The sequence below is a fragment of the Gavia stellata genome, chromosome Z (assembly GCF_030936135.1).
Source record: "Gavia stellata isolate bGavSte3 chromosome Z, bGavSte3.hap2, whole genome shotgun sequence".
Lineage (NCBI taxonomy): Eukaryota > Metazoa > Chordata > Aves > Gaviiformes > Gaviidae > Gavia > Gavia stellata.
The window spans coordinates 29,821,649-29,849,040 of NC_082637.1; the positions used below are offsets into that span (position 1 = coordinate 29,821,649).

At 40.1% G+C, this 27,392-nt stretch overlaps 1 protein-coding gene across 1 annotated transcript in view; it reads right to left on the reverse strand.

Annotated features, from left to right (window-relative positions):
- Window positions 1–27,392, reverse strand: part of PGM5 (phosphoglucomutase 5) — a 77,299-nt gene that overhangs the window by 18,064 nt on the left and 31,843 nt on the right. Inside the window, exons 7-9 of the mRNA XM_059833429.1 lie at window positions 12,001–12,116; window positions 2,927–3,062; window positions 1,756–1,939 (exon numbers count right to left, since the gene is read on the reverse strand). Of these exons, the coding sequence (XP_059689412.1) occupies window positions 1,756–1,939; window positions 2,927–3,062; window positions 12,001–12,116 (436 nt within the window). The remainder of the gene's footprint in view (window positions 1–1,755; window positions 1,940–2,926; window positions 3,063–12,000; window positions 12,117–27,392) is intronic.

Genomic DNA, 27,392 nt, shown 5'->3' on the forward strand with positions numbered 1-27,392 from the left:
TGTGCTCATGTGCACAAAGGCTAGCACAATAGGACTTTAAAAATGAAAACAGTCTTCAAGAACAGCAGAACGTTTCATTTAATTTTATGCCATATTATTACACTGTGATAAACAATATTCATGGATTTCAATAGTTAGAATTAATTAGAAGCTACAGTCTGGGTGCATTGTTTGCTGCCTGTTTTGTTGTTGCTGTGTTTGTTTTCTGAGCCTTCTGTTTATTAACACTGATTAATTATCATGTAGCCAGTTTCTCATTCATGAGACATAGTGCAGTTACATTGAATATAAATCTCTCTCCCCTACCTACTGGGGAACAAAACTTTGAACAGGTTCCTGAAAACATAGCTGGAAAATCTTCATGAAGCTCTTGACAGTCAGAAAGAGGCATCTGCATTTACATGAAAAGCAAGCTACCTCAGGAAAATGGCAGCAGTGAACTGTTACTTCATTTCATTTTATTGTGCTTGGAGAATCCCACCAAGGCTGAAGACGCATGGAGCTAGGAATGTGTCCTTGCCAAAAGACAAACTGGTTGAACTGTACTCTCAATAAATACGTGCTTCTCCCTATGAAAAGACATACTTTCTGGTTTTATGGGCTCACAATCAGAGTCCATCTGAAAACAGGCCAAGTCATGCTTCTCTGTTTGTGTTACATTGTGATATGATTAGCAATTATATTCCAATTTAGGACAAGGGCTTTGAATGAAAATTAAGAGAAAGAAAAGTGCACTGAAAATTCACAAGCTGTTTTTTAAAAGTACAAGGGCCACAAGTCTGCCATGCCTGTAATTTTTCAGTGGACTTGGATATGACAATATCCTCGTATCTTGTTTCAGCAGTAATATGCAGAGTATAGCTCAGGGGCAGGTGGGCTGCTTACATTTTCTGGATGCAATGATGAACGGAAACCATAAAGACTCTGAGCAGAATGGCATGACAATAGTTTTAATGGCTTGTAATATCATTTGCTAGGGTCTGGTCAGGTCAAGTAATCTACAAACCAGAGAAACCAAGACAATGAAAATAAACAGCATAAAATCAGAACACATTTTGATATGAGTCATAGCTCATATTCAAGATGTTTGAATGCACATTTACACCTGGCAGAAGTACATGGTTAGTTTTGAGCACCTCATGAATTTCAGAATACTGAAGGCTCAGTTTGAACTGCAGTTCTTGACAGCTAAGGAATCTTACTATGGACACAGCCCAGAAGGAACACAAAACCGGTTATTTCGGCTAGAGAAGTCAAATGTGCCCACATATGGTACAATCCACTGAAGTCTTCTGCATGCTATTGCCTACAACAGATATCATGCCTTAATTATGCAAATCTTGTGGGTCACCAAGAGCAAGAAAATTTTAACTTTTTTTGTAATGTATAGCAAGTGGAGATTTCAGATAGAAAATAGAAAAAGGAAAGACTGTCCTTCTACACAACAATTTGAATTGCTCAGGAAAGGGAAGCCTCCCTCTACGTGCATTGCTGTCAACAGGGACTCCATCCCCTCCGACATTCTCTGTGACACTACTGCCTCCCGTTATGCACAGCAAGTGCAAGCTAAACCAGAGGTGGATTATCTTATCCAGACTGAGCTAATCTTAAGTAGGAAAGGCAGTATCTATCAGAGCAAAGAAAACACCATCCTATAAATAAATAGAAAGGCTTGCCAGCTGAACGTTAGAAATAACACTGTTAGAGACAACATGACAGTTGCAAAACTTTGCTACTACACCACTACAGCCATACCTGTCTTTTGGTCACAGTGCCATCCACAGGATCTATGTACTCAAAGCTGTCTGTTCTTTCCACACTGTAGATATTGTTACCCACAGCAAACTGCTGATGGCTGAATGATTTGTCAGTGATCAAAGCTTCCAGGTCTCTCATTATGAAATATGCTGTTCTGGGTTCCAGTGCTTCATAATCAAACCTTACACATATACAAAAAAGTAGATCCAAGAAGTAAGTCCCCTACAGTTGAGAAAACAGTTCTGCTTTCACAGAACTCAATATATTCACAATTAGCAATTTACTGCTTACTTCAAAAATCACAGGTGAACCACGGAAGTACTGATTGTAAATTAAACCAGCACATGCATGCAAGTCCTGTGCAATCTGACCATTATGTGTGTGCACCACAGTTCTACACTGGCCACCTGACTCTAAGTCAACAGAAATCATTTAGAAAATGCATGGTTTTGGAAGTAGCATAGAAAACATCATCGATACACAGGTAGCTTTCTGAGATTAAGGACACAATCAGTGCAGTGCTCAACAGCCAAGTGAAATAGAGAAAACTTTGCTACAAGTTTTGAGGAACAGCTGTGTGCAAAAGACCTTATGGATATGTGAATTTCTCTGGATTAAGTCTATTCTGAGACAAAGAGAGAGGCAGAAACTAAGATGTAAATGACAGCTACAATTCACCCTTTCGAGGACTTAACAAAAAAGAGTAAATGTTCGGATCTTTGGAGGAGTTCTCCTGAATTAAAAGTAGGCATAGTTCCAGTTCTCACTAAAACACTGTCACATGGAAGCACATACAGAAACAAATGAAGGAGTAAATCTTGCTGGGATTTCGATTTTTTTTCAACACCATGTAACGAGCTATGCCTACAGATTCCACAGGTAAATAATTCAAATCTTTCTGCCATTTGATATCAGAAAATTAAATTACTCATATACTAGAAATTACATATACATGCTGCTTCTTCAGTAAGTAAATAACTTCTGCTGCCACTTACTCATCAGAAAAAACCTGCCTACAGAACAGTGGCAATCCATGGCAGAATTTCATTCTGTGGACACAGGAAATGCACACCTAAATGCAGCTGAGCACAGCTAAACAAGCCATGGTTGTACCAGAATTGTCTTATCAACTGCATAAGTTCCTGTGCCTTTTCCTCATTTTTCTCACCTGCAGTAGTAGTGCCGGCCAAATTTTGTCCAGTGATCCCTGACAATCTCCTCCACGCTCTGCTTTCGAGCTGCTAGGATTGAAAGCCAAACTAGCACCGCCCATAGTCCATCTTTCTCTCGAAGGTGATCAGATCCTAAAGAAACGTACATCAAGCACATTATTTGGTATCATTGCAAATCAGAAAACAAAGTTAAGAGGCTCGGCAAATGTCTCATTTAACTTTGTACGTCACATAACAGTAATCAACAGCACTAACCTCAGCAGCTCTGATATCTTCCAGACAGACAACCAGAACTAATGTTTAAAATGGGATTTATTTATATATGACGAAGTCCATACTCCTAAGGTTAAATAAAAAGATGTACAAGTATTTGAATAGAAATGGTAGTAGCAGGAAAACAGTTTTAGTCATGATTCCTGCTCATTGATATACAAGGTGTTTTCACACCTCTGGTACTGCTTCCCAGAACTGGGCTAGATATGCAAACCCCTGCCCATGAACCAGAATGTTCTGAGTTATGGAAGCCAAGTTCAACAGCATCTCCTTATCTCTGCAGATGTTCATCTGTCAAGCTGCAGAGAAGGAGTTTTCCCATTCCATGAAAAAAGAAGATTTCCAGAACATTCATGACCTCGCATCAGGACATAAAACAAGAGCCTGAAAAAATGTTTCTGGAAAAAAATCAGAGAATAGCACATTTTCCCTTTCTATATTTCTCCATACCTCTCAGTGGTAAAGATGTTTGTGTGCTCAAATCTAAATCCCTTCCTAGGTTTATATTTATGAAGAGAGAAATTGATCCAACAATGGAGATTAAGAACAATTTTGGAATACCTCACAGGGTTTAGCACATACTCTCAGATATGGGAGGCACAAGTCCAAGTCTATTATCTGAATTCAAAAGAGCACAGACTTGATCTTGCACTTCCCATGTCCAAAGCCAAAATGCCAACTTGGAGTAACAGGCTGCTCTCCAATAGATGTGTAACATATCTTAACCAGAAATATTTCTATGAAGCGAAGCTCTGCCTGTTAGAACTGGAATGTATCAATCAGCAAAAAGTTTCAATAAAATCAGTAGTTTCTAACAAAAGATTGTTCTTGGTCATCTCAGCAAGTGCCCTCTCTTTTTGAATAATTTAGAACAAGCTTTTATGGCTTTATGTATCTAACCCAGATTACCAAAAAATGACAAGGAAACATGTATGAGAATTAACACAAAGTAAGATCCAAGACATCTGATGCTCAGTAGATACTGATGACAATTACACAAGCTAATAGACTCAAGAAACTTGAAGAGACATCTAATATGTGGCCATTGCTCTGGCAAAATAATACTCGATTGGGTTGAAGTTTATTAGCTGCAACCTTATAATTTTCTGTCAAGTCGCACATTATTGAAACCCTGAGTACAAAGCAAGTGCAGTAATTCACAAGTTTTGTTTCCTCCTTGAATTACCTACCAATCAGGGAGGCAAACAGTTGGACTGTCTGTGCTCTTAGAATATACTTAGCAAACTCCTCCAGAGAGGAATCTAAAAAGTCTTAGGTTGAAAACCTAAACACAAACCTTCCTCAAACACAAAAATCCTGTGGCAGCGAGAGTGCTTTGCAGTGCCGTGGTTTTACATAACAATCTGCAAGGTCTACACAGTCATCTGTCAAAACGGCTGTGTTTTGCTACTGGCAGAGGACAGGCTTCCCATAATATAAATTGATGCACTGAAGCTGTTAATCCTGTGAAAAACTGTCAACAGACAATTACAGGCAGGCAAGGAAAACAGCAAAACGTGCAGAGAGCCACCATGATTCCCAGGGTTCAGTCTTGACATCCATGTTCCAGTCACTGCTGCTGCCTTGGACTTGTGGACCCTTTTCTTGGGAAAGAGCAACAGTCACAGTAGCAGCTGCTACTCATACACATCTGCTAAGAGCCCACCATCCTGGGCCTGCCACAGCTCTGCCTCCCACTTAGTCTTCTTGTGTTACATTCAACCCTGGGGGTGTAGACCTCCAACACCCTGAATCTAACATTAAGCAAGTTAACTACCACAGAGTTAACTAAATGCAAATTACTATTTCAGCACAGTGTCAGAGTTGTATAGGAGTAATTACTGAAGACTTGTGAAGAAGAAACAGACCTGCATGAAGATTATGTTTGTGCCTATGAGCTAGGTAATGCAGAAAACAAGGACATTGAATACTGTAGATGGATTGAAGAGCTGAGACAGATGGCATCGTTCCCTTGCATTTGCAAAGTAGCTGTCATGATAGTAAGAATACCTGCCACTTCTTATCTGCCTTGATCTGTAATCTGTGAGCTCTCTGCAAAAGGGCAGTCTCCTACTACAAGGGCCAGAGCTATGGACTGGTTCTCAAGAAGCTGCTGTAGAAAGAGCGACAGCTCACACTGTTCCCTGCTCCAGAGTCCCAGGTGCTGTGAAAGCACAGAGTGCCAACTAATCAGAAGAAAAAGGGCAGGGTTATTTATGAGCTGTCATAGCTTTGCAAATAGCTTCTGGTAAGAAAGGAAAATAAATGTCCCTCCACAGGAAGTCAGCCCTTTGGACAATCATGTCCTTGCCTTTTCTACCCCCTCCTTGTGATAACACGCTAGACCAGCTGAAGGATGCCCTCCACAGAAACACCAGCAATATGGTCTACGGATAATAAAGTCAGCTTACTCGTAGGCAAAGCAGACGGCATGGTCACAATCACTGTTATTGTAGCCAAGAGTCTGTTCCCGGATAACGGTGCAGGTTTCTGCCACTGCCACCAAAAGAGAGACCTGGAATAGAGCTGTCACTTCCCACCAGTGCCCATCGTTCCTCTGGTAGCAGCAGGAAAAGTCATCAGGTCACCACAGGGTCTGGGGGCTCCCTGGGGACTGGGAGCACTGGGGGCTCCCCCAAGGTGGCAGGGCAGGGCCCAGCAGCCATCCCACTGCCCCAGCCAGAAGCAGGACGGCCAGGGGGCACCAGGCACCTCCCTGGGGATGGGGATGGGCTGAGGCCAGGCCAGGATGTGGGACCATGGGTAGGCCTGGCTTGTGGCACTCATGGCCGGGCAGAGCAGGGCTGTGAGGAGCTGGAGACCGGTCCTGCTGCTGCATCACTGCAGCAGGGGCTGATGGCCCCGGGGGCTGACATGGGGTCCTGGGCCATGGGCAGGGTGGAGGAGCCCCAGGGAGCTGGGCAGGGCCCTGGTAGCAGCAAGCTCACCCCACCATGGCTGTTCCTTTCCTTCTTTATCTGCTTGCTTCTCCTTTCTGCCATTCATCCTTAGCACTGAAAAATTCAATTTGACCTAAAAAGTCATCTCTCTTGCTGATATTACCAGCAACTTAAACGGCTTAAGTGTCTCAACAGACACCGGCAAGAAGTGGAGACATGGTATTGAGCTAAACATCTCAGCGATTTCTTCCAATGTAAACGATGGTGTATTCTGTTGTGTAACACTCTGCAGACTGCAGGCCAAGAAATTGTACAGTGAAAGGCACAGCATTCTTTCAGCAGAATGGTCTATACATCATGACATCTGTGCAACAGTCTGAACTGAAAACTAAAGAAGACATGAGTTTTGATTTAACACACACTTTGAGTATGTTTCATTGAACCAAGACGGTCCAGTGAAACACAGACAGAAGAATTTTTGGAAAGCTCCCTGTTGTGCTCTAAGCCTTCTTCTGACATGGCTTAAGCTCATAAATCTCTATGAAGAGGGATGAATGTATATAGGTATCATTCTACTGATCCATTTAGCAGCTTTAGTATGTGCTGTGTCCTTGTGTGTCCTTCAGGAGGACATACAGATTGTTGCTTCTCCGGAAACAGAAAGCATTGGAAGAAAGTAACCCAGAAGCAAAAGTCTGGATGGAAAACCTGGAAACAACCCAACTGTTCCAGAAACAAAAGTCACCTATTAAAAATGCTAGTCTGATGTGAGTATGGGGACAATAATCCTGCGGGCCCAAGAAGGGTCTCAGTTCCTTATTCTTAATAGGAGAAAAATTGACAACTGGGATTTCTCAGAACTTGTTTATTCCACCTCTTGTATTTCATCAGCTTATCCATCAACTGGGTTACTATATGCACATATATTGTTCTATTTATTGCCCTTCTTTCTTTTAGCAAATTAAAATCTATTACTGCAACTCTGTTAGTCAACTCTTTTTTTCACCTACTGTACCATTGACTGTAGGCGTCTTTGCTCTCTCTCACTTACTCCTACTGCCCAGCTGACATGGTGGAAACCCTAGGGAGGGAGCTCATTCTGCTGCCTCAGTTCAGCTAATACCATTCTTCTTTGCTTTATAGAGCCAGTATCTGCTGCTGTGGATCTGCAGAGGCAGAGCTGCCCTGTGCAAAGGAATCAAATAAAAGGTGCCTCACAACTATGTATTCCTGAGATTGCAATACTAATAGTCCTCCTGGCTTGCTAAGGGTTCTCAGCAATGATAATCACTGATAATTCTCAGTGATAATTTTAATTGAAACATCCAAGGCATAAATGAGTTCCGGACTCTGTTTAAGGAGCTGAAGCAGAAAGAGACAACAGAACAAAGGAGTCAACAAATATTTTTCTGATTATCCCATTACATTTAACTTGCCACTGGTAAGGGAAATTATAACAGCAACTACTTTGACAACTTATTTTTAAGTTAATTTGTCACATATTTTTCCATATAACAGTAGCAAAAGTTATTTTTTACTACTGCAACAGTCAATTGCTATGGCTGGACTCAGAGTAAACAATCTGGGAAAAACTCTCAGAGCATGTTCCCATTCATAAAGAAGTACTCAGCTTAAACAGGCTTAAACTGAAGTAAAGCCTTGAGAGGCAGTAGCCTGAGAATCAAAGTAAGATCATGCAAAAATGTTCATATTATGATTTTTCTGATACTGGAAAGCTGTTGGGCATGCAGGCTGTCTTTTACATACCTAACTTACTCTGTATATGAGAGTTCCAGTTCTGATAGAGACAGTGAGCCCTGAGGGTCATATGCATGAATTGCAAGAAAATGTAATTGCTTTTCCCTAAATTTGTCATCTCTGTCCAGCATATTGCATTCTGTAAATGTGAATTTAAAACAAAAATCTGACTGAAGTCAGTATACAAACTCACGGTAAATCATTTTGTTTGCACACACTTTGAGTCTTACAAATTTATCATCCAGCAATCTGAAACTTGACAGTATTTTAGGCAAATGCAGATTTAGGGGCATTCTGATCTGTTCCTTTATTCAAGTTAATAAGATTACTGTAGATTTGTGTTACTGTAACAGATACTACCAAACAGCTCTTGTAAGGCTTTCACTCATTTCAGCAGCAGCATGTTTTTATATTTTCCACTAGTTCTTCTTCTACATAATCTTGCAGGAGAAAGCAGCTGATGTTAATAGCATCTGGAAATTCAGAGATGAAGCATGCAAATTTATGAAAGATGTAGCAATTACTGAAGTGGCTTAAACTGCAGAAAGATAAATCAGCCACACAGCTCTCCTAATCCTGATTAATAGTTTGCTGATGAAATTTAGAAACTAATTGCTGCTGTTGACGCCCTTCTCTGAACTGTGTCCTGGGCATTAGTCATAGAACCAAAAAGCTACTAACCTCATCTGACAAGCTCCTCACACTGCTACAAAAATGGAAGAAGTTTTTAAAGCATTGGTTGAGCTCCAAGATCAGCTGCCAGAAAACAGTCTGGGAAACACAGCCCTATGGGATGTTTTCAAAATCTTTTGTCCTTTTATAGCAGAAAATTTGCTTTTATTTACTTGCCAGAGCAAAATCCCTTATGTTATAAAACCAGGGCTCTGTATTATTTGGAAATTCCAGCTGGGATGGATTACCTGGGTACGCAAGCGATCCGTCTCCAGTGCTGTTCGCTTAGTTTGACGAAAGAATATGGATCTATAAAACGCCTTTCTCTTGCACTGAACAGCAAGTTTCCCACTCTGATTAGCTATATGGTACATTTCTTTAAATATTCCAGCCGAAAGCTAAAGAATAGCGACGTTTCAGTTCCCTAAATAAATATGGTTGAGGGGAAAGCTGTAAAATTGATTCAAATGCCCAATACTGGCAGAAACTGGTGAAGGTCACACAGCTTTGGACATTACCAAAAGATTCGCAATAAGGTAAATATTTAGTGCTAAAAACAGCTCGCATCGCAAAAGTATTGCTCATCTACAGACGAGACTGCATTTTACACATCAACCTCCTGGCATACGAGATATTTTCAAACAGCTGCATTGAATTGAAAGATGATAAGGAAACTGAGGCAGGGAGAAAAACAAACTTTAGGCATCATAGTCATTGCATAATTGCCCTGTAGGCACTGTCACAATTGATTTACACAGCAGCTACACACGCACTGAGGAATTTAAACCCAGTGCTCAAGCTGTCTGCATGCCCATGGGATTGAATCTTGCAGGTTCAGATTAACCTTTAGATGGGCTCAAATGGGAGGTCGGGAGGCTTTCTGCATGGAAGTGCTCCAGGTGCAACAAAGCTCATCTGACCAGAACGTACCAGCATGCACAGATTAAATATTGCTATAGAGCAGCCCTCCATGCTGGCCAGCAATATGTTGTTCAAGCACCCTTAGAATTCACAAGAGACAGAATTTATCAGGAATCTGAAGAATTAATGATAGGATAGGATAGAACCAGATTAAGACAGGAACACAGAGAGTGCTAGGAATGCAGAAACTGGTCTGAGGTCAGCAGACAGGAGCTGCAAAATCAGAAGAGAGGCTGTAGTACAAAATGCAATTGTTTTAGGGCCCTATAGAAGGATACAAGTGAAGGAAAAAAGTCAAGTGTAAGAACAGGAAAAGTTAGAGGAATTATCTTGCCTACCTAGAAGAACATGCAAAATCCCTGAGGCCCTTCCTTGACCTCTATGAGACGCCTGTCCCTCCTTCCCAACTTCAACAATCATCTGATACTCAGGGTAATAAAGTTAGGCCAACACAGATCACAATGACCTCAGTGTTTCAGTAGATCAAGCCCTGAAACCACTCCTCTTGACTCCTATATAACTGATTTGCAGGACTAAAGTCTACCAATGCTTGGGACAGCCTGCTTAGCAAGACCTGAACATGCCTTTTCAATGTGCCAGGGAAATTTGATGTTTGGCTTTTTTTATAACTGCACCATAAATTTTTAATGACAAGTCTTCTACCAAGCAACCAAAGATTCTTCCCTTCTCCCTGAGACAGAAAGCACCTGAAAGAGTTGTGCTCAACATCACCAGATGAAGATGGTCTAGGAGCCTTACTTCCAAGCAGAAATAGGCCTGCGGCAGTGGTTTGTCATGGCATATTGCACATAGAGGCCACCCCTGCTTGCTTTACATACCTCTACAGATAAAAACTGCACGCAGCAGGAGATGCTGCACTCTGTGGGCTAAGGTACCCAGATATGCTTCAGCCTATGGGAACTCACCATCAAACTCCTGTAAGCTCCTTCCAGTCAAAACCCATACTATCCTTTCTTCAGCATGATGATGAAGGCAAGCATTTTTCCAAATAATTTGGGTGCTAATGAGGTCATACTGATGCCAGAAGACCCACCCAAGTTTCATGGAAATATTTTGTTTTGGATGAGCAGGAGAAACTTCAATATTTAAGGGAAGGGGTACAGAACTGGCCTGGTGAAAAAGCATCAAGAAGCAGTGAGAGTTGAAAACCCCCCAGTCCAGACTAACCCCCTAGTCTAACAACACACCACAACAAATGGCAGTACATTCTGAAAGGTACAAGATCTTCCTGCCTCTCTCTCCAAGTTAGAACTCACGCAATGACCTTGCAGAACACCCTTTGAAAATATCTATTCAAAAGATACATTCAAGGCAATACAAATCTTTGCCAGTCACAGCAACTAAGCTAAGGCATCCAGGTTGCTAATCACGAGACAGTGGTTCCCATTCACAACAGAAAGAAAATAAACATTCATTATTAATTTCAATTCTCTTACTTTTTACAGATAGACTGAAAGAAATCTAACACTGTTTTGGTTCTTCCATCTTAGCCTTAAGCCACCATGGCTTAAGGGTAGCCTAATTTTTAAAAAAACAGCATTCTGCTCTAATTGACCTTAACCAACAAACTTAATACTGGACTTAACTCCATCAAAGCAAAATGAAATTTGTAACCAAGTTTTACTGCATGATAAATTATTTTCTATGAAAAGCTGTAGCCAATGAATTATACACCAAAATAAAGAACTCTATGGAACTCACATCAAAATATAGAATAAATTATTAGCCAGGAAAATGGTTAATTTATTCTGATATGTGCTCATTTAAAACGACTTGTAACATAACCCTACTAATAAATAAAAAGAAGAAAGCATTTCTGTGCCAGAATCCAGGAAAGAAAAAAAGAATCACTGTGAAATTTATTGTTTTTTTCATAAACCAAAACCACATTTGTGCAGATTTACAGACTACATATTTTAATTGCTTGCTCTAATGCTTCCTGTCAGTACTGAATTCATGAGGGCTCAAATTTGTCCTTCATTCTGCATTCTATTGTTTGACTAGTTCGTGGGACAGATAAGGGAGAAATACTTAGGGAAAACACAGATGCTGACATGCAACTGAATTTCTACTGATGTTCCAAAAAGGGACACCTGCAACAGGTTTGATTAGACATACCATTAGACATACCAATCCTCATAATTCGTACACTGAATCACATTTGCCATACAGGCAAAATGCCTCCAAATACTTCTGCAGTCTGTGAAAAGACTATTACAGTGGAACCAGTGAGACCTTTCTGCATTATGTTCAAGTCAGAAGACAGTGCCAGGCACCTTTAACAGCTGTCTGGACAGTGATAAGATTGTCTATGGCTTCTGAATGTCCATCTTCCACATTTTCCATACCTCAAGGTACCAGACACCAGAGTTGCAAGAAGACCCTCAAGATGTGAACAACTGACAGTTCCCTGTTCCAGCACAAAACAGAGTTAATTTGCTGATTCTTTGGCTTTGACTTGAGGCACCCAGGAAAATTAAAAGTCGTTAAAAGTCTGTGGAAATTTTTGACTATATATTACTTACCAGTGCCAAAGCTTTCCTCTCCACAAAGTGAGCAACGTCCGGAGTCCATGAGATTGGAAAAGTATCTCCATCCTGTTGGTGTCTCATACACAGGAACCTTCATGACTTTTGCCACTCTGGAAAAGACACAATAAAACATCACATGATTAAGACAGTGCTTTTTTTACATATGGCCTGCTATCAGTTGAGGAATATTCTAGGTCTTGCTACATCTCCTGACAGCTGGAGTATAAGTTAAAAAAAAAAAAAAAGAACAACAGATCAACAGCACCATTCAAAACCAATCCTTGCCTCAGAACCTGACTTCAACCAGAATTCAGATATGTTTATACACTAAGTGTAGTATTTTGGAAAATGTAGGACCTCAGCTTAAAAAGCTTTACCAGTCTTTCTCTTGTTACTGAGCAAGAAACAGTTATAGCTAGATATACACGGTTTTGTTATACTAATACTCTAATGAAAGTTAAAGCATCCACATCTCCAATACTGTGTTCAGTTTTGGGCCCCTCACTACAAGAAGAACACCGAGTTGCTGGAGTGTGTCCAGAGAAGGGCGACAAAGCTGGTGAGGGGTCTGGAGCACAAGTCTTATGAGGAGCGGCTGAGGGACCTGGGGTTGTTCAGTCTGGAGAAGAGGAGGCTGAGGGGAGACCTTATTGCTCTCTACAATTACCTGAAGGGGGATCGTGGTGAGGTGGGTGTCGGTCTGTTCTCGCGTGTAACTAGCGATAGAACAAGAGGAAATGGCCTCAAGTTGCACCAGGGGAGGTTTAGGTTGGATAGTAGGAAAAATTTCTTTACTGAGAGAGTGGTCAAGCATTGGAACAGGCTGCCCAGGGAGGTGGTGGAGTAACCATCACTGGAGGTGTTCAAAAAACATGTAGACATGGCACTTCAGGACGTGGTTTAGTGGGCATGGTGGTGTTGAGGTGATGGTTGGACTTGACGATCTTAAAGGTCTTTTCCAACCTTAACGATTCTGTGATTCTGTGAAGTACCTTCCTTTACAAAACACAGGTGGCCAACACTGATATGCTTGAAAGACACTTTTATTTCTGTTCATGTGTTCAAAGCCAAGACAATACAAGAATGATTCCATGATGCAGCATGTCCTCTAAAAAAGCTTTCTCAGTCTCAACCTGAGTCTGAACTTACTTTCCCTGTCTCCTCTGACACATCGATATGAAATACTCCCACTAGCTGGCTGATCTGCCAATATTTTCAAGAACTGAAATAAACCACTATATTAGCTGGATAGGCTTTCCCTTCCCCAGGTTGTTAATTGGTAATTATTCCTGTTATAAACTATAATGAAAAAAATCTTTATTCAGACCTTACGGTCTCCCTAGGATTGCTCAGCAATCACACCTAACAAACACTTCCTAAATTCCACCCCCACAGAAGAATACTTGACGTGAGACGATTTACGTAATTTTAACTGCAGCAAAGCCCAGGCAAAGCAGATCAATCAAAGCGGGATTCAATGAGCTTAACACAATCCACCTAGAAGTCATGTGTCGAGGCAAAAGCAGTAACCTCTCTGATCAACAGAGAGACACCTGTTTTCAGACAGTCCATCACTCTGTCTTAAAGTAGGCATGTAAGGTAGATGGGATCAACTGTCCAAATATGCAAATACTGACCCTTTCAAAACCTGGTACATAACTGTACCTAAATAACAGTTCAGCCCTTAAGTATTCTCTCAGAAATCTTTAAATTGTTAATCAGCACTGGTATTAAGTCTCCAAATCCACTTTTTTTTTATGTAATAAAGATCCATTGCTATCTAAGTCTCCTCCTATTCAGCCTAGGTGTTCATATTTGTACTTAGATATTACATCGAAAAGGAGTGCTTTTTAAATGAGGCAGAGCAAGAATTGCTGATACTTATTTGAAAAGACCTAAAGAGGTACCTGGAGAAAAAAATATTATCAAAATGTTTAATCCTAAACTTGGTTTTCATGTCTCTAGTTTAGAGGTAGAGGCAAGTGTATACCTCCTTGTTTTTATACAGCACTAGCTATATTATTGGCCCTTAGAAATGCTGCTGCATAAGGGAGGTTATACAGTGCACAGCTGAACAGGTTTCTGGCTGGCTTTGCAAAAAATCAAGAACATAAAAGGATTTAATCTCTGTGTAACAGTAACTGCAGGCTGGGAACAGGACCGTACTGCCAAAAGCTAGAAACAACCAACCAGAAAACAATGGCTAACACGCTGGAAGAGCAAAACCAATTCTCTTGAGGTAGCCTAACAATACAGCAGGAATATTTCTGCTTGCAAAAATGTTCCTATATCCTGGTACTGGTTTTGGAGAAGGAAATCCTTTCCCTTTCACTTTTCTGTATTCCTCTAGTCTGGGGACAAACAGCCTTGGACAGACCTATCTTGACTAGCACCAAAGGCTTCCAGGGGCTGTAATGGTTTTCAAAGATTTATATGCACTAGGCTAGCACTGAAAATACAGATGTTGATTCTGTTGGCATTGAGCTTACTTTAAAGTAAGCCTTTCAAACAAACATAATATACATATAAACATGTACATACAAAGTTTATAGCGAAATATGACATATTTTTCCTTTTTGCTCTTGACTCTTTAAGATTTTAACAGAGTAAATAAGTAGAAGCACACTGAAAATTAAGCATACTCTTTTTTTATTGCCATTTTACTGAACTAAAGAATCATCACTGGAAGTCTCAATAAATGCAGAATGTGCCTTTATGCAACGTATAGACATTTAAGGTGAATGATCACTCCAGGAAACATGAGAGGGGTTCCCACAGGAAAATGCAAAAAGTTCTCAAAGTTGCAGACTCAGAGAAATAATGTGCATCAGATCAAACAAATAACAATGCAAACTACAGGTAAATACCCTCAGAGGAAGGAAACTAATATTCTGTAACTGGGAAATTACTAGATCTTCAAAGCTGGGGAAAACATAGATTAAATGCAGGAAGGCGGAGGGATTTTTAATGCTCCTATATCTACATCTTTCTAAACAAGAAATATGACTGGTATGACTTCAGCACAGTGAAAGTAAATAAAAGAAGAAAGTATCATCATGTACCAAACCTTTTTTTTTTTCACTTTACATTCACCAATCTGCTTTCTTGTAGACAAAATGACAAAATCAGAGCTTTCAATCACTGCTACACCAAGTAGCCAGATTTTTTTTTTTTTTAAAGTGCCAGCTGAGACAAAAGGGTAGCATCGCTTGTGGACCAAAATTCGGAAATTAGTTTCTATGTACCACTGAAGATTTCCAGCACTACCTAATGCAACATACGACTTCATTACAATCTTGAAAGATATTAAAGAAAGATTTTATTCTGTTAGGCAAATAAATGCTTAGGATGAGGGTTTCTGGAACTTATAATTCTGCAAGAACAACCACTGGTGAGTCATGGTAAAGGTTTTTGTTTTATCTGTAACAAATTACAGATCCATTAATTACAATCTGTGATGGTTTTAGCAATGCACCTTCATAGGACAGTTCAAACAAGTGTATATATACACAGCTTTTTAAGTTTCTCTTCTTTCTGTACAGTTACACTCGAGTCCCTAAATTTGGGGAGTCAGAAATGGAAAGTAAAGCGGTTACCATAAAGATTTTGTTGTCTATATGAGATCTCTTGGTCAGACAGGATACTACTTCTCTCAGAAAGTGAGTTTTGGAACTGGTGCTGCAAAGAGTTTATATCTTGAAGAGGTCTCACTCATCAGAGTAAATTTTATATGTCCTTATATATATGCATAATGCACCATCAACAAGATGCTGATGCAGTAGAGCTCCTGTAAGGGCAATACCTCAGTCTCTGAGTTCTCTGGGTGAAGGTGTTAGCTGTCAAAAGGCCTGACCTGATGAATGAAATATACTTCCAGAGCAATTCAAAATAAAAACTGGAAAAAAATATGCCATGTGCATAGGTTCATTCTTCTAGCCTATTTGAAGTAAAGGCATTCTATTTATGTCTAACCACACAACTGTGTTTATACGTTCCATGAGTATGAACTACGTAAAAGGAATACAACAAACTGTGTACGTTCTGGTTCTTGTCACCTCAGACATTTAATGGGACTGACTTCAAACAGTATTCTTGCTTGCCTTCTTTCAGCGTAGTGCTCACTACACTAATCAATGAGATTACACAATAAAGTTTCTTCTGTCCATGTAGCACAAATTAGCTCTTGCTAGACTGGGAAATGAGGTATTTACACTTGGACCTAAACTGAAGGGCAATCACCTTAGTTATTCTGCCCAAATCAGAGCTACTAGCATTAATGCTCCCAGTATGCTAAAATACTAATTAAGGGGGAAAAAAAATCAAAGAAGAGTGGACTGTAATTTTTGCAATTACACACATTATTTAAAGCTGTATTTTGTGAATTTAAAAAAAAAGCAGGAGCAGCTGTTTTTAAATGGGGAGATAATAAAGTGAGTTAAAATAAGAATGTAAATTGTTGTAAGGTTATATAGTTAAACTTACCTTCCTACAGTACTCTCATTCTTATTTTGAAGAGCTAGTCCCACGCTACCTATACTGACCATTGACTTTTTATTAAAACATAAGGAGAACACATACAACTCAACCATGAGAAGCAGTCTGAGTTATTTCATTACTAGAAAACAGAATTATTGGAGAGTTTAGTACCAACACAGAACTGTTAAGCCAATTCTTGAACTCGATAATAAGTCTCACCAAAGCATGAGCTGGCCAGTTCATAATAAAGATAATAATGAACATAATAATAATCTTCATAATGAACATCAGAATTTTTGAAAATTTCGTGTCAGAAAAAAAAAACCAAACAGCTAATTCTAAAATTGCTCCTGAAAGCCTTAACAGACTCATGTGGAAAACTTACCTGTTCTGCACCGGGTAACTGGACTACTTATTGTACAGCTGCACATCTGAAAATCCCAGATCTTCTTCCTTACACTTCATAGCCATATGCATGTCACCTAACTAGGAAAACAGAGGGTACAGGACTCTTGAAAGCCCAAACGATTTTCCTTGGAATTACAGTAAAAATATTATGCTGCTTAAACTGTGTAAAAAGATAACTTTCCATTGAAATAAAAAGTTATTTTATTTAAAAGGGTTAAAGGAATATCCTTGTGATACCTTTCTGTCAGTTTTCCACCCAGTGCAAACAGACTATTTTTCACAGATGTGCTAATAAAGCAAAGTGGTCCTTGAGGGTGTCTCCCAGTCACTGTGATTTTGCACTAGCAAAATACTACTGACTTCAGCAGAATTACCCTGACTTACATTAACGAAAGTCAGAGGGAAGTTTGCTCCAACCTATTCTCTACAATGCCACAAAAAGTCCTGGGGAATACGCATCATTCAGATACAACAAATGGCCTGCGGCAAGCTGACTTTCTTGCACCCTGTGAAACTTTTATAACTTCTGAGAATAGATCAGTCAATCAAATAAAATTATCCTGCCAAAGTCGTGACGCCTGTTCACCACAAAGATAAAGGTCACAACACTGGGGGAAGGGCTTTCTTTGACAGGTCTCATGAACTGTTGTAAATGACTGGCTAGAGTTTTGCATTGTGGGCAAAATGCTGCCTGGGGTAAACTGCAGCATGGCGTTCATTCTGGAGTCTTAACCTGGAGGAAGAAAGAGTTATTAATGAAAGAATCACTAAAGAAGCAGCTATTGCATGTCCTTGTCTCTCTTGTCTTCCACCACCTGCTGCATATGTGAAAGATGCTCACAGACACTTGGGTGAGCAGGCTTCAAAACAGACTGGTGTTTCATGGATGTATTTTTTTTCAGCCCAACTCCTCTCTGTAGAGCCAGTGCCGAGGTACACAAGGTGTTGTAATTTAGAGAGCAATGAGCCTGATTCTGCAGAAGGCTAAGCACTCTCAGGCCCTAACAAACAGGAACTGAAGGAATCTGTGGGACAGACATGTGGGCGACTGAAGTACAGAGTGTGGCAGCAGCATTTTGCAAGAGATCAAACCTCTGTAATGGTTTCTTTCAGAGTTACTGGCTATAGAAGAGAAAGGTTTCACACTGGGTCTTCTAAATCTTTACTTAGTCACTGAAGTAGACTGTGTTATCTAATCTCCAGTTGATAAAAGCTTCATTTGATTTAAGGCCTGAAGCACATTTTATTTTAAAGACAAGACTATGGTTTGACTGAAACTAAGAAAACCAGTTTTTCTTCCCACTTCCATAGTCTTTCTTCACACAAAGAATGAAAAATATCACAAATAAGGATCTGCATCTGATTTATCAAGAAAATAATTTCTCTAGCTGAAAATAAGTCTTCACACAGTCTAACCTTGGCATACAAACATGTTTTATTTGATATTTTACCGCCTGAGATGCTTCAAAACTTTTGTAACACTCTGGACACTTCTGAAGTCAAAACAACTGACTTACATTTGCCTACGTCAATTTTTCCATCCTGTTATTAGAGATCCTGCTTTTGCTATTCTCTAACCATATAGTACAGTCTTTGCCTTGATGGACTTACTTAAGTGTACTTGCAACCTGACCTAAAATTTCATGGGTTCATTCTTTTGGAGTACTAAGATGACATGCAGGATTGAACACCTATCATGCTGCCACAGTTTCTTTTGCATCTGATCATTTACATTAGTTATCTCATTCCCTTTCCAACATTCAAATTTCTTTTGCCAAGAAATTTTTTTTTAAACTTTCTTGAAAATTTAAACACAGTATTCATTGCCTTTTTAGTCACCGAGTCCCTATCCCATTCTCACTGCATGTTGTTTCCACTTGTTCTTTCTGTGGTCTCTTCTTGTTGATACCGAAGAGCTCTTTGCTACTTCATTTCTCAACTTTGGAAGCCTAATTCAGCTCACCTTTGGTCAGTTCCCTCTGCATTCTTATTATTTCTCAAGATGCAGGAGCCATGAACTAAATGGTTTTAACTTTTTTCTTCAGTCTCCTCTGTAAGTCTCTCTTTTTTAACTATGCAACTCCAACAGCCTGTGAGAAATTCACAGCAGTAGCAACGACAGCACCAGCACTGGCGCCAACTATAATGCGAAATGGATGTTCTGCTTCTGGATGTTTTCACTCTGTCCGCACCGCCTTCCCTTAAAAGGCTTCAACTGCATATTGTGCAAGGAGCAGAACTAAAACAACAGTCACCCCCCTTATATGGTCAAGTATTACAGTGTAACTCCTTCCCAGTCTTCAATTTATTGAGCAAAAAGCAGTGGAATGCCAAGTCCTCGCACACAACACAGATAACCAAGACATATCACTAAGATAAGATGTAAACCGCCATGGCTGGCAGACAGGCTATCAGGAGCACAAGGCAGAAAAAAAAAATAGTTAGTAGACAACAAGTTCCTTTTCTTTCTGCTTTCTAGTATGCTACATCTCACAGAGAAAGATCATAGTAACGGAAATCAATAAACAAAAAGCATCTGAAGACACTTCAGCTACAAAGGATCTAAAAACATTTAGCTTTTTTGGTTTTGCTTCTTCCTCACCCCTGTAAAGTTTTAACTCTAAAATGTTTCTGCAGGTGGACTAAAGGTACACTGAATCAAGGTCTGGTGTTCAAGGGTAGTTTCTGTCTTGAAAACCGGCAACTTCAGGCAAATTTTTTTGGCTGACAACAGTTCTGAGGATGGTTATGGATTGCTAATAACTGCAGAAATCATCTCCTTGTTAAATTCTATTCAGGACAATTTGAATTCCCATTCTATCAATGGAGCCTCCTGGCACTTGTGCAACGTAACTGCAGTGCCCACTAACTGTTCCAATATTCTCTCTCGCCTCTCAGTCTCACATTGGCCTTTCCCCGTGTTTGAAATCTTTCAACAGCAAAGACTAAAAATTATCCCAGCAGAAAGGCAAAGTCCTATAAACACAATCTACCTACCTTGTTCATGCCTTGTAATACACAGCAACCATGCATACTAGAAACTTATTTGAGCTACATGGAACACATTCACGTTCAGCACAATCACCAGTATACTCAAATGACATCAACTATTGGCTTTAAATTCCTAAAACAAACAAATTTAAAATTTAGCATCTCCCTTTGGGCCCTTTAAGTTCATTGGACTTTTTCTGTCTCCTGTAGGAGCAGACTTGAAAAGGCTTGCACCATCACAAGGATAGTTAAAACACTCACCAGGGAAGCCAGGCTCCCAAACATATACTCAGTGAGGCCCCGCAGTTATTTACACTCCTTATTGCCACCTATAGGCCATGGTGTGAACACACAGATCAATGTCTCCTACCATCAAGTTTTCCTGCACACAGACTCTGTAATACCTCAGTCAAACGTTACAAGCACCTTGTGCAACATACTAAAAAGACAGCACTTTTTAAAGTACTTGAGACACTTCACAAAATAATGGCAAACTAATTTGTGTCCCAGTCCCAAAAGGCAACTGTTTCAATCCCAGGGGGTAAAAGTAAATTGACATGCCTAACTTCACAGCCAGCTACACAGCCAGGGCAGCACTGCGGAACTGAAATGCATTTGTAAGTAGGCCAGCAGCTGCAGCACAGCCCTGCTTCAGATCTCTGAGGAAGGGCTGCAGAATGCCTCTGCCTCTTCCCTGCTGTTCAGAGAGTAAGTGGTCAAAGTAAAAATAGCCAGCACGGCTCCTTGCTGAGTCTGCCTGTGCCTTCAAAACTGATGTGATAATCCTGTCCACTACAGGCGGGAGGTGCAAGTATACTTTTTATGGACACTGTACTTTAGCCTAGTCTCCCTAATTTGCTGTGGAGTGAACTGCCACTGATGCAGAATTCACTGGTGAATGGGGACAGTAAACGCACCTTTAACAAACATATGGAGCAGATGGCATGCAAAGCTGGTATTTTTCACGCCATATTTGCAGGTGCTGAAAGTAGGTTATTATAGTAGTGATCAAGATATGAAATTACTGCCAATGTTAAAACTATCAATAGCATGCAAGTTACATATGTATTATCACAGTGAGATTGCTACCATCCCCAGTTTGTGGGCACTATGAGGCATTAAAGAATCTTTTTTCTGAGAAGTTAAATCACTTTTAAGAAGTTGCACTGGAGGAGACCTCACACACAGGCTTAGGTTTTAAGGCCTTGAGTACAGCTTTGGCTTCTTAAGTTCCTCTCTGAAGTCTGGACGATAACACAGACTCCTAGCAATAAGATTCCATGCGAGAAAAAAGTTCTCTGAAGAGCTAAGTGCTTAATTCAACTTAATTGAAGTTTGTGCATACAAAAATTAAGAACTTTCCTTCTTTTCAAGGAAATACAGCATTAAGGAAATCCCACTGTGAAAAACTGGACTTTATCAGAAACCTCTCCTTCAGACAGGAAACTGGCCAATAAGCCTACAACATCTGTTTCTGCTCAGCCAGACTATCATGGTATGGACAGTGCTGTCAGCATGAAAGCACTGTAGCTCAGACTACAAAACACACAATTCTTTGCAGTCTCCAGAAAAAAAAAAAAAAAACAAACCCTCGGTGAGCTTTTAAAAAAATCCCAGCACTTCGACAGATTTTAGCATGGGGCAGATGTTCAGAAAAGAATCAGAAATGGACACAACTGCTAGATGCTAGACTTTTGCACAATAATAATAAAATCAAATTGAAAAAATACTGACTCAGAGCTGTTTGCTATGAGCAGATCTACTAAGAAGCACTTTCTTGAAATGCTTTTAACATTAAAATTCAACTGTAATAAATACATTAGTAGGCCAACAGAAAAAAAATTCTTCCTGCCTTTTTTTAAAAGAAAAATTAATTTAATCCTAATGAGAAATGTTTAATTCCAGAAGAAGTATTTGTGCTTTTATTACAGGCAGTGGAACCAGGTCTTACATGAATCCACATCTAACTGCTAGAGATGATTCACAGTTACTTTTTACTAGGAATTAGTTGAGTGTAGAATTCTGTTTCCAAACTATTAATAATTTTACCCTTTTGAACTCCTCACATGGCCAACACCTCTCTTTTCTTCTCTCCCACTGAATGATACAAGTCAGATTTAATCCACTGTGTTTAAAACTAACCCAGACCGTCAACCTAAATGCCTGTATCTGGACTGAGTTTGCTAGGAGCAAGAGTTTATTTTAAGTATAGTATTTATACTAGTGTCCTTTTCTGCTGTGTGTGAGGGAAAACACAGACATGACAGCATGAGAAGAAACAAGAAAGGAGAGTGGGAAAAAGTCTGCAGCATTTCTCAAGTGCAGCGCCACAAAATTTGTAGCCCAAATTTTTGTGGGAGGAGAGGACTAGAGTGATTTAAGTCCTGCTGGACAATCACCAACCTTAGGCAGCTCTGAAGGTGCAAAAGACAGTAAAACATACACCATATTGTGCAACTGAGCATGGTTCAGGGATCTATAATCTCATGGTGAAGAAGCTATCTGTTAAGCAGGAAGCAGTCTGGTTCCATCAGTGTGGCACTGCATCCCCGTTGGTTGGTCTCCTTCACAGGCCGGGTTGGGTGCTTTCCTAGCACAAACACACAGACAGTGGGACTCTAGACAGTATCTCTGCACTGCTCTGTATTGTACCATGTAGGCATATGGGCTTATCCAGGCTTCCATGAAAAAACACTGCACTGTGTGAAGTAGGCATGACTCAGGCTTTGCTGAATTGCTGCACTGTATTTTCCTTATCTGGAGCAGCATTCAGAATGTTCACAAGCTTTATACTATTTCAAACTACAGTACTGTCTGTGGACACGCAATCCAGTCTTCTGCGTTGTGTTCCTCCCACCCCTTCCACTTCCATGTCTTCTTATGCCTTTTCTGCCCGGCTCCAGCATGCCACCCACGCTGAGATTTATGATGAGAAGCAACCTACGAGGTTCGTGCTAGGGGATGCTGACTCAGTCCCAGCACAACTTCAATTTCTTTTTTACAGGACAACAAGTGTTTTATACAAGGGCTCAGTGCCAAAAAGTAATGAGGATAGTAAATAATAAAATGGGGGAAAAGACAAAACATTGAAGTCATGGAAAAACTAGTACTTTTGTGCAAAATTTTTTTTTTCTACATTTTACACTCATTATTTAAATAAACTTTTACAAAAGGCTTTCATATTTCCATTCATTCTCCATTCTCTGGGCATTCTGATGAGTCCAGAAGTTAAGTGTGCTTAAGTATTTTGCTGAACTGGTGCCAAGAGGCAAAAGTCAACTATTTTGCTTTATTGAGTACTAAGCACCCATTAAGCAAGAGTAATTATGTGTACTGTAAGACATGTTTCCAAGAAATCTGCTAACAAATCCAGTACCCTGTAGACAGAAATACTGCTCCTCGTGAAGAGAAAAAAAATTGTTGCTAAGGTGGATAGGTCTGTGTAAATAAAGATAAGTTAGAAGGTTTATTGTTTTAAAGGGAGGGAAGAAAAGTGCAAAAATGGATGTGTTCATCCTCTTGCTTCTAATTTCTCCTCATTGTGTACATCTATATAGAAAAACAGGATGCTGCAGACACACCCTATAAAGAAGCCCAGCGATTCTTTAGGGTAACTAAAGCTAGCTGAGATGTTTGTCTGTGCTGAGACTATAAATTGCATGTGCTCCTCCTGCCTAACCCCCTGCAGACCCCTCCTTTGTTTTTAACCAGAAGTACCAGTAGGAAAATTCTGTCCTTTACATGACTTTATTTAACCTTGTACTCAAGGCCAATCAAACAGATTAGCCTGACAAGGTATCAGCCATCACAAACAAATTGTCGCTGAGGCGGACTCCAAAGCTCACAGGAGGAAGGCCAGTTTGTCGAATGGACATGGGGTAAGAAAACCTTCTAAAATCAACAGTTACTGAATGTTAAGAAGTCATTTTTCTTCTCTGACTCTCTGCCCATATGGATTCAACTCACTTACGGTGACTTTCCAGCAGTCTCCCAAGTCACAGGGTGATGTTTAAAAGAGCCTAAAGATAGCCAGTTAAATAAGGAGCCTGTAAAACCAGCTCTGCTTAAATTGGGGCATGAGCAACAGGTACAGGAGGAACTCAGTAGACTCCTTGGCTGTTTTATCTCAGGTATGGGAATTCTCTTAGGCATGCTAAAGCCTTGACAAGACTCTCATCCATTCATTAGTAACAAACTTCTAATGAGCTGAATGATCCATTTGAAGAATTTCCAAAAAGATATTGCTAGGCTTCCCACAACTCTTCACAAGGAAACGAAGAATTAATTTATCTGATACAAATAACAAAGTGCTCTGAAAACATACAACATGTGGACCTTGATTCATCCTGCATTTGACAGTGGCTGTAAGGATAGCAATGGACGGGTCTGATGGGTTAGTTTAAGCTGCAGTTAAATATTATTACGGTAAACTCAGCAGGACATTCTACCAATACTTCATTTCAGTGAATTACAAGAACCTAAACTGACTCTCTAATTATGCTGGCTGAGTGATACCCACCACAAAGATAATTTTTGCAAAGGAGCAAACTCAGATTTAAACTGGATGAGGAGCACACAGCTCACAGACTGGTAACAATGTCAGTAAGATCCCAGAATTGGCAAAAGCAAGCATAAATCAGGCCTCTTAAGCATTTCTAAATGATGGGAGAAAGAGCAGAAACAACCATGCTTGTACAGAGTTTTGACAAAAAGAAGCTAAGAGAGCTTTAGGTGTACCTGATGGGAAGCTGATGCATTTGGACAAGAGGAAGTAATCTTACAGATCCATCAGCTCACAGTAGGCCTCCTGAGAACATACAGACTCATGATTTTAGACTGCAATTTCTTGTGCTTCTGAAGAACTATCTAAGCAAGATGCAGGTAACTAGGAGGGGTGTAGAATTAGCTCTTGATTCTGGAAGAGTCAAGAACCAAGAGCTGGTGCAGACCAGTACACGAGGGCTGACAACCAATGCTGTGTGGCCCACAAAGGAGCTATCCTTATGATCACGTCATGCCCAGTCTTCCCTAAGAAATCAATCTTCACATGGGAAGAAAGATACTGAGCAAAATATGACACTGCATGATTGCAGAGGTAAAACAGTCCAGCAGACTACCCCAGCAGTGAGTGATCAGCCAGTCAGGAACAGCTGCTAAAGAACTTAATTCTCCAATTTACAAATAGATCTATGACTAAGCTGATTTCCTAACACAACCGAGCATTAAGTGTATGGAGACATTTGCTGTTTCTATATTATTCCTCTCTAGAATCCCAGAAAGGTTCTGCAGGCCAGTCAAACCACCTGTAATGCCTGCACATTGACATTAAGTAAGGAGGTTCTCTAGCATACTACAGGAGATTCATAGCATGCTGTGAGTCTATGCATCAGCAGAACAATAAGAGTTACTGTGGAAAAAGAAATAGGGATGGCACTTTTAGCATGCCACCTGGGAGTCTATCCATAGATAGACTTCTGTCAATCTTTTGCCACAGTATTGTAGTGTTTGGTGGTAGAAAATAGCCAAGTGTGGGGTTGCTCTCTCACTCTTCCTAGATAGAAAATACACAGTAAAAGTTAAATGGAAACGTGAAAAACTTGATGAAAATGGAAACAAGGAGCAAACAACAGTCAGGGCACTGACAATCCCTTAAACAATATGAATTACAGTGATTATGGATGTCTCTTAACCTAAACTACCTATAATTATTAGTAACATTTATACACATTTCAACAAAAGGACATACTGGAGTACCAGGAAGATACTGGTGAACTTCAGTAGTTAGAGATGGAAATAAGTACTTTCTAGAGCACACACAGACAGAGCATAGGTTCCCATGGTTCTGTAGTCCTACACATATCACACCTGAGATCCATACTACCAAAGAAAATAAACAAAAAAGAGCAATCCTTTAAGGAAATTTACAGGCTGTGGCTTAGTCCACACTAACATTTTGGCAACCTCAGGATGTTGTTTTAGTGGTAATAAATGCTCCTTGGACAGCAAAACCCTAATGAGTTTCATCAACAACAAAGCCCATACTTCTTCTCAGAAACTTAAATGAGTGCTATAACTGATATAAGTGATGAAAACATGAAAATTCTCACTGGTCTCTCAGCCAAATCAGCTAGGGTAAAAAACTATTTGTGCATTACAGTTGTAAGCTACATATATGGGAAATTACTCTTCTTCTCTTCAATATAAATAACACGCATACACACTCCGTGTATAATATGCAAGTTCATGAAAATACCATCACTGCCTTTGAATTGCACATTTCCAGGAACCCAAACTTGCAAGTTTGAAACTTCTAACAAAAAGTATTACAGTAACCAATGTTGTTTTCAACTGTTTCTCTTGGTTACAAATGTATTGGAAAGCTTTGCACAAGATGCAGTCTGCGTAACTCTTTGTATTATGGGGTTGTTTTCTTCAGTGTGTGGGATGCTAACAGGTGTACTCATCATGATGTTCCACAACAAATGCTGTTCTCATGTTGCCTTAGTCATCAGTTCAAGATTCAAATACAAAATGCGTAACTTCACACCCTCTTTTGTAAATGTTTCAAGAGTCAACTCCCAGAGGAAGTATAACCTTCAGGACAGAATGCCTGTGACTCCCTGCCTTGTGAAAACTTCATTGTCCCCTTCACACAAGCTCTAATAGAATGACTAGAAACAGCTGTTGACATATACAGTATCTAGATATGGCTGTGCTAAAAGTAAGGATAAAGCAAGAGACAAAAGCTGCTTTGCTAAAGACAACTAGCAAACACAAGCGTTTCTGTGAGTATACAATAAGGGAGAGATGTGCTTTGGCAGCAACATACCCCAACAGAATTCTTTCACATAATAAAACCAGCTGGCACAGTGCTCAGAGTCCCTGTGAGGTGAAATTAGAATCATAGAATATATCAAGTTGGAAGGGACCCATAAGGATCATCGAGTCCAACTCCCTGCTCCTCGCAGGACTACCTAAAACTAAACCATATGATTAAGGCTGTTGTCCAGATGCTCCTTGAACTCTGACAAGCTTGGTGCCATGACCACTTCCCTGCAGAGCCTGTTCCAGTGACAAATTGCACACATATGTACTGCAGATCCACACAGAATCTGAGGTTTGATTGCAAAGTTCATAGTACTAATGAAGAAAAGTCCAACCATCTGGCAAGCATGTGGGCATGCTCTCCAGATGTACTGCACTAATCCCTAAGGTTATTCATGCCCTTCCTGGCTGAGACACAAGAATCACTTTTCATTACTATTTCAGCACTCATACGCCTATAGAGTAAGTTAACTCCTCCTTGTCAGTAAATTAAAGGACGAAGGGAATGGAGAGAGATCAGGTATGATGACTTCTAGCATTTTCAGTGAACTTTTACGTAAGTAATGTAACTACTTTAAAGACTCCAGGCTTACTTTAGCCTCTGAATTCTGCCATGGCTCAGCAGCAGAAAGATTATGCCTTGTTCTAGGAAGGATACTGTCCACTTCTTTTATAACTGCAGCTGA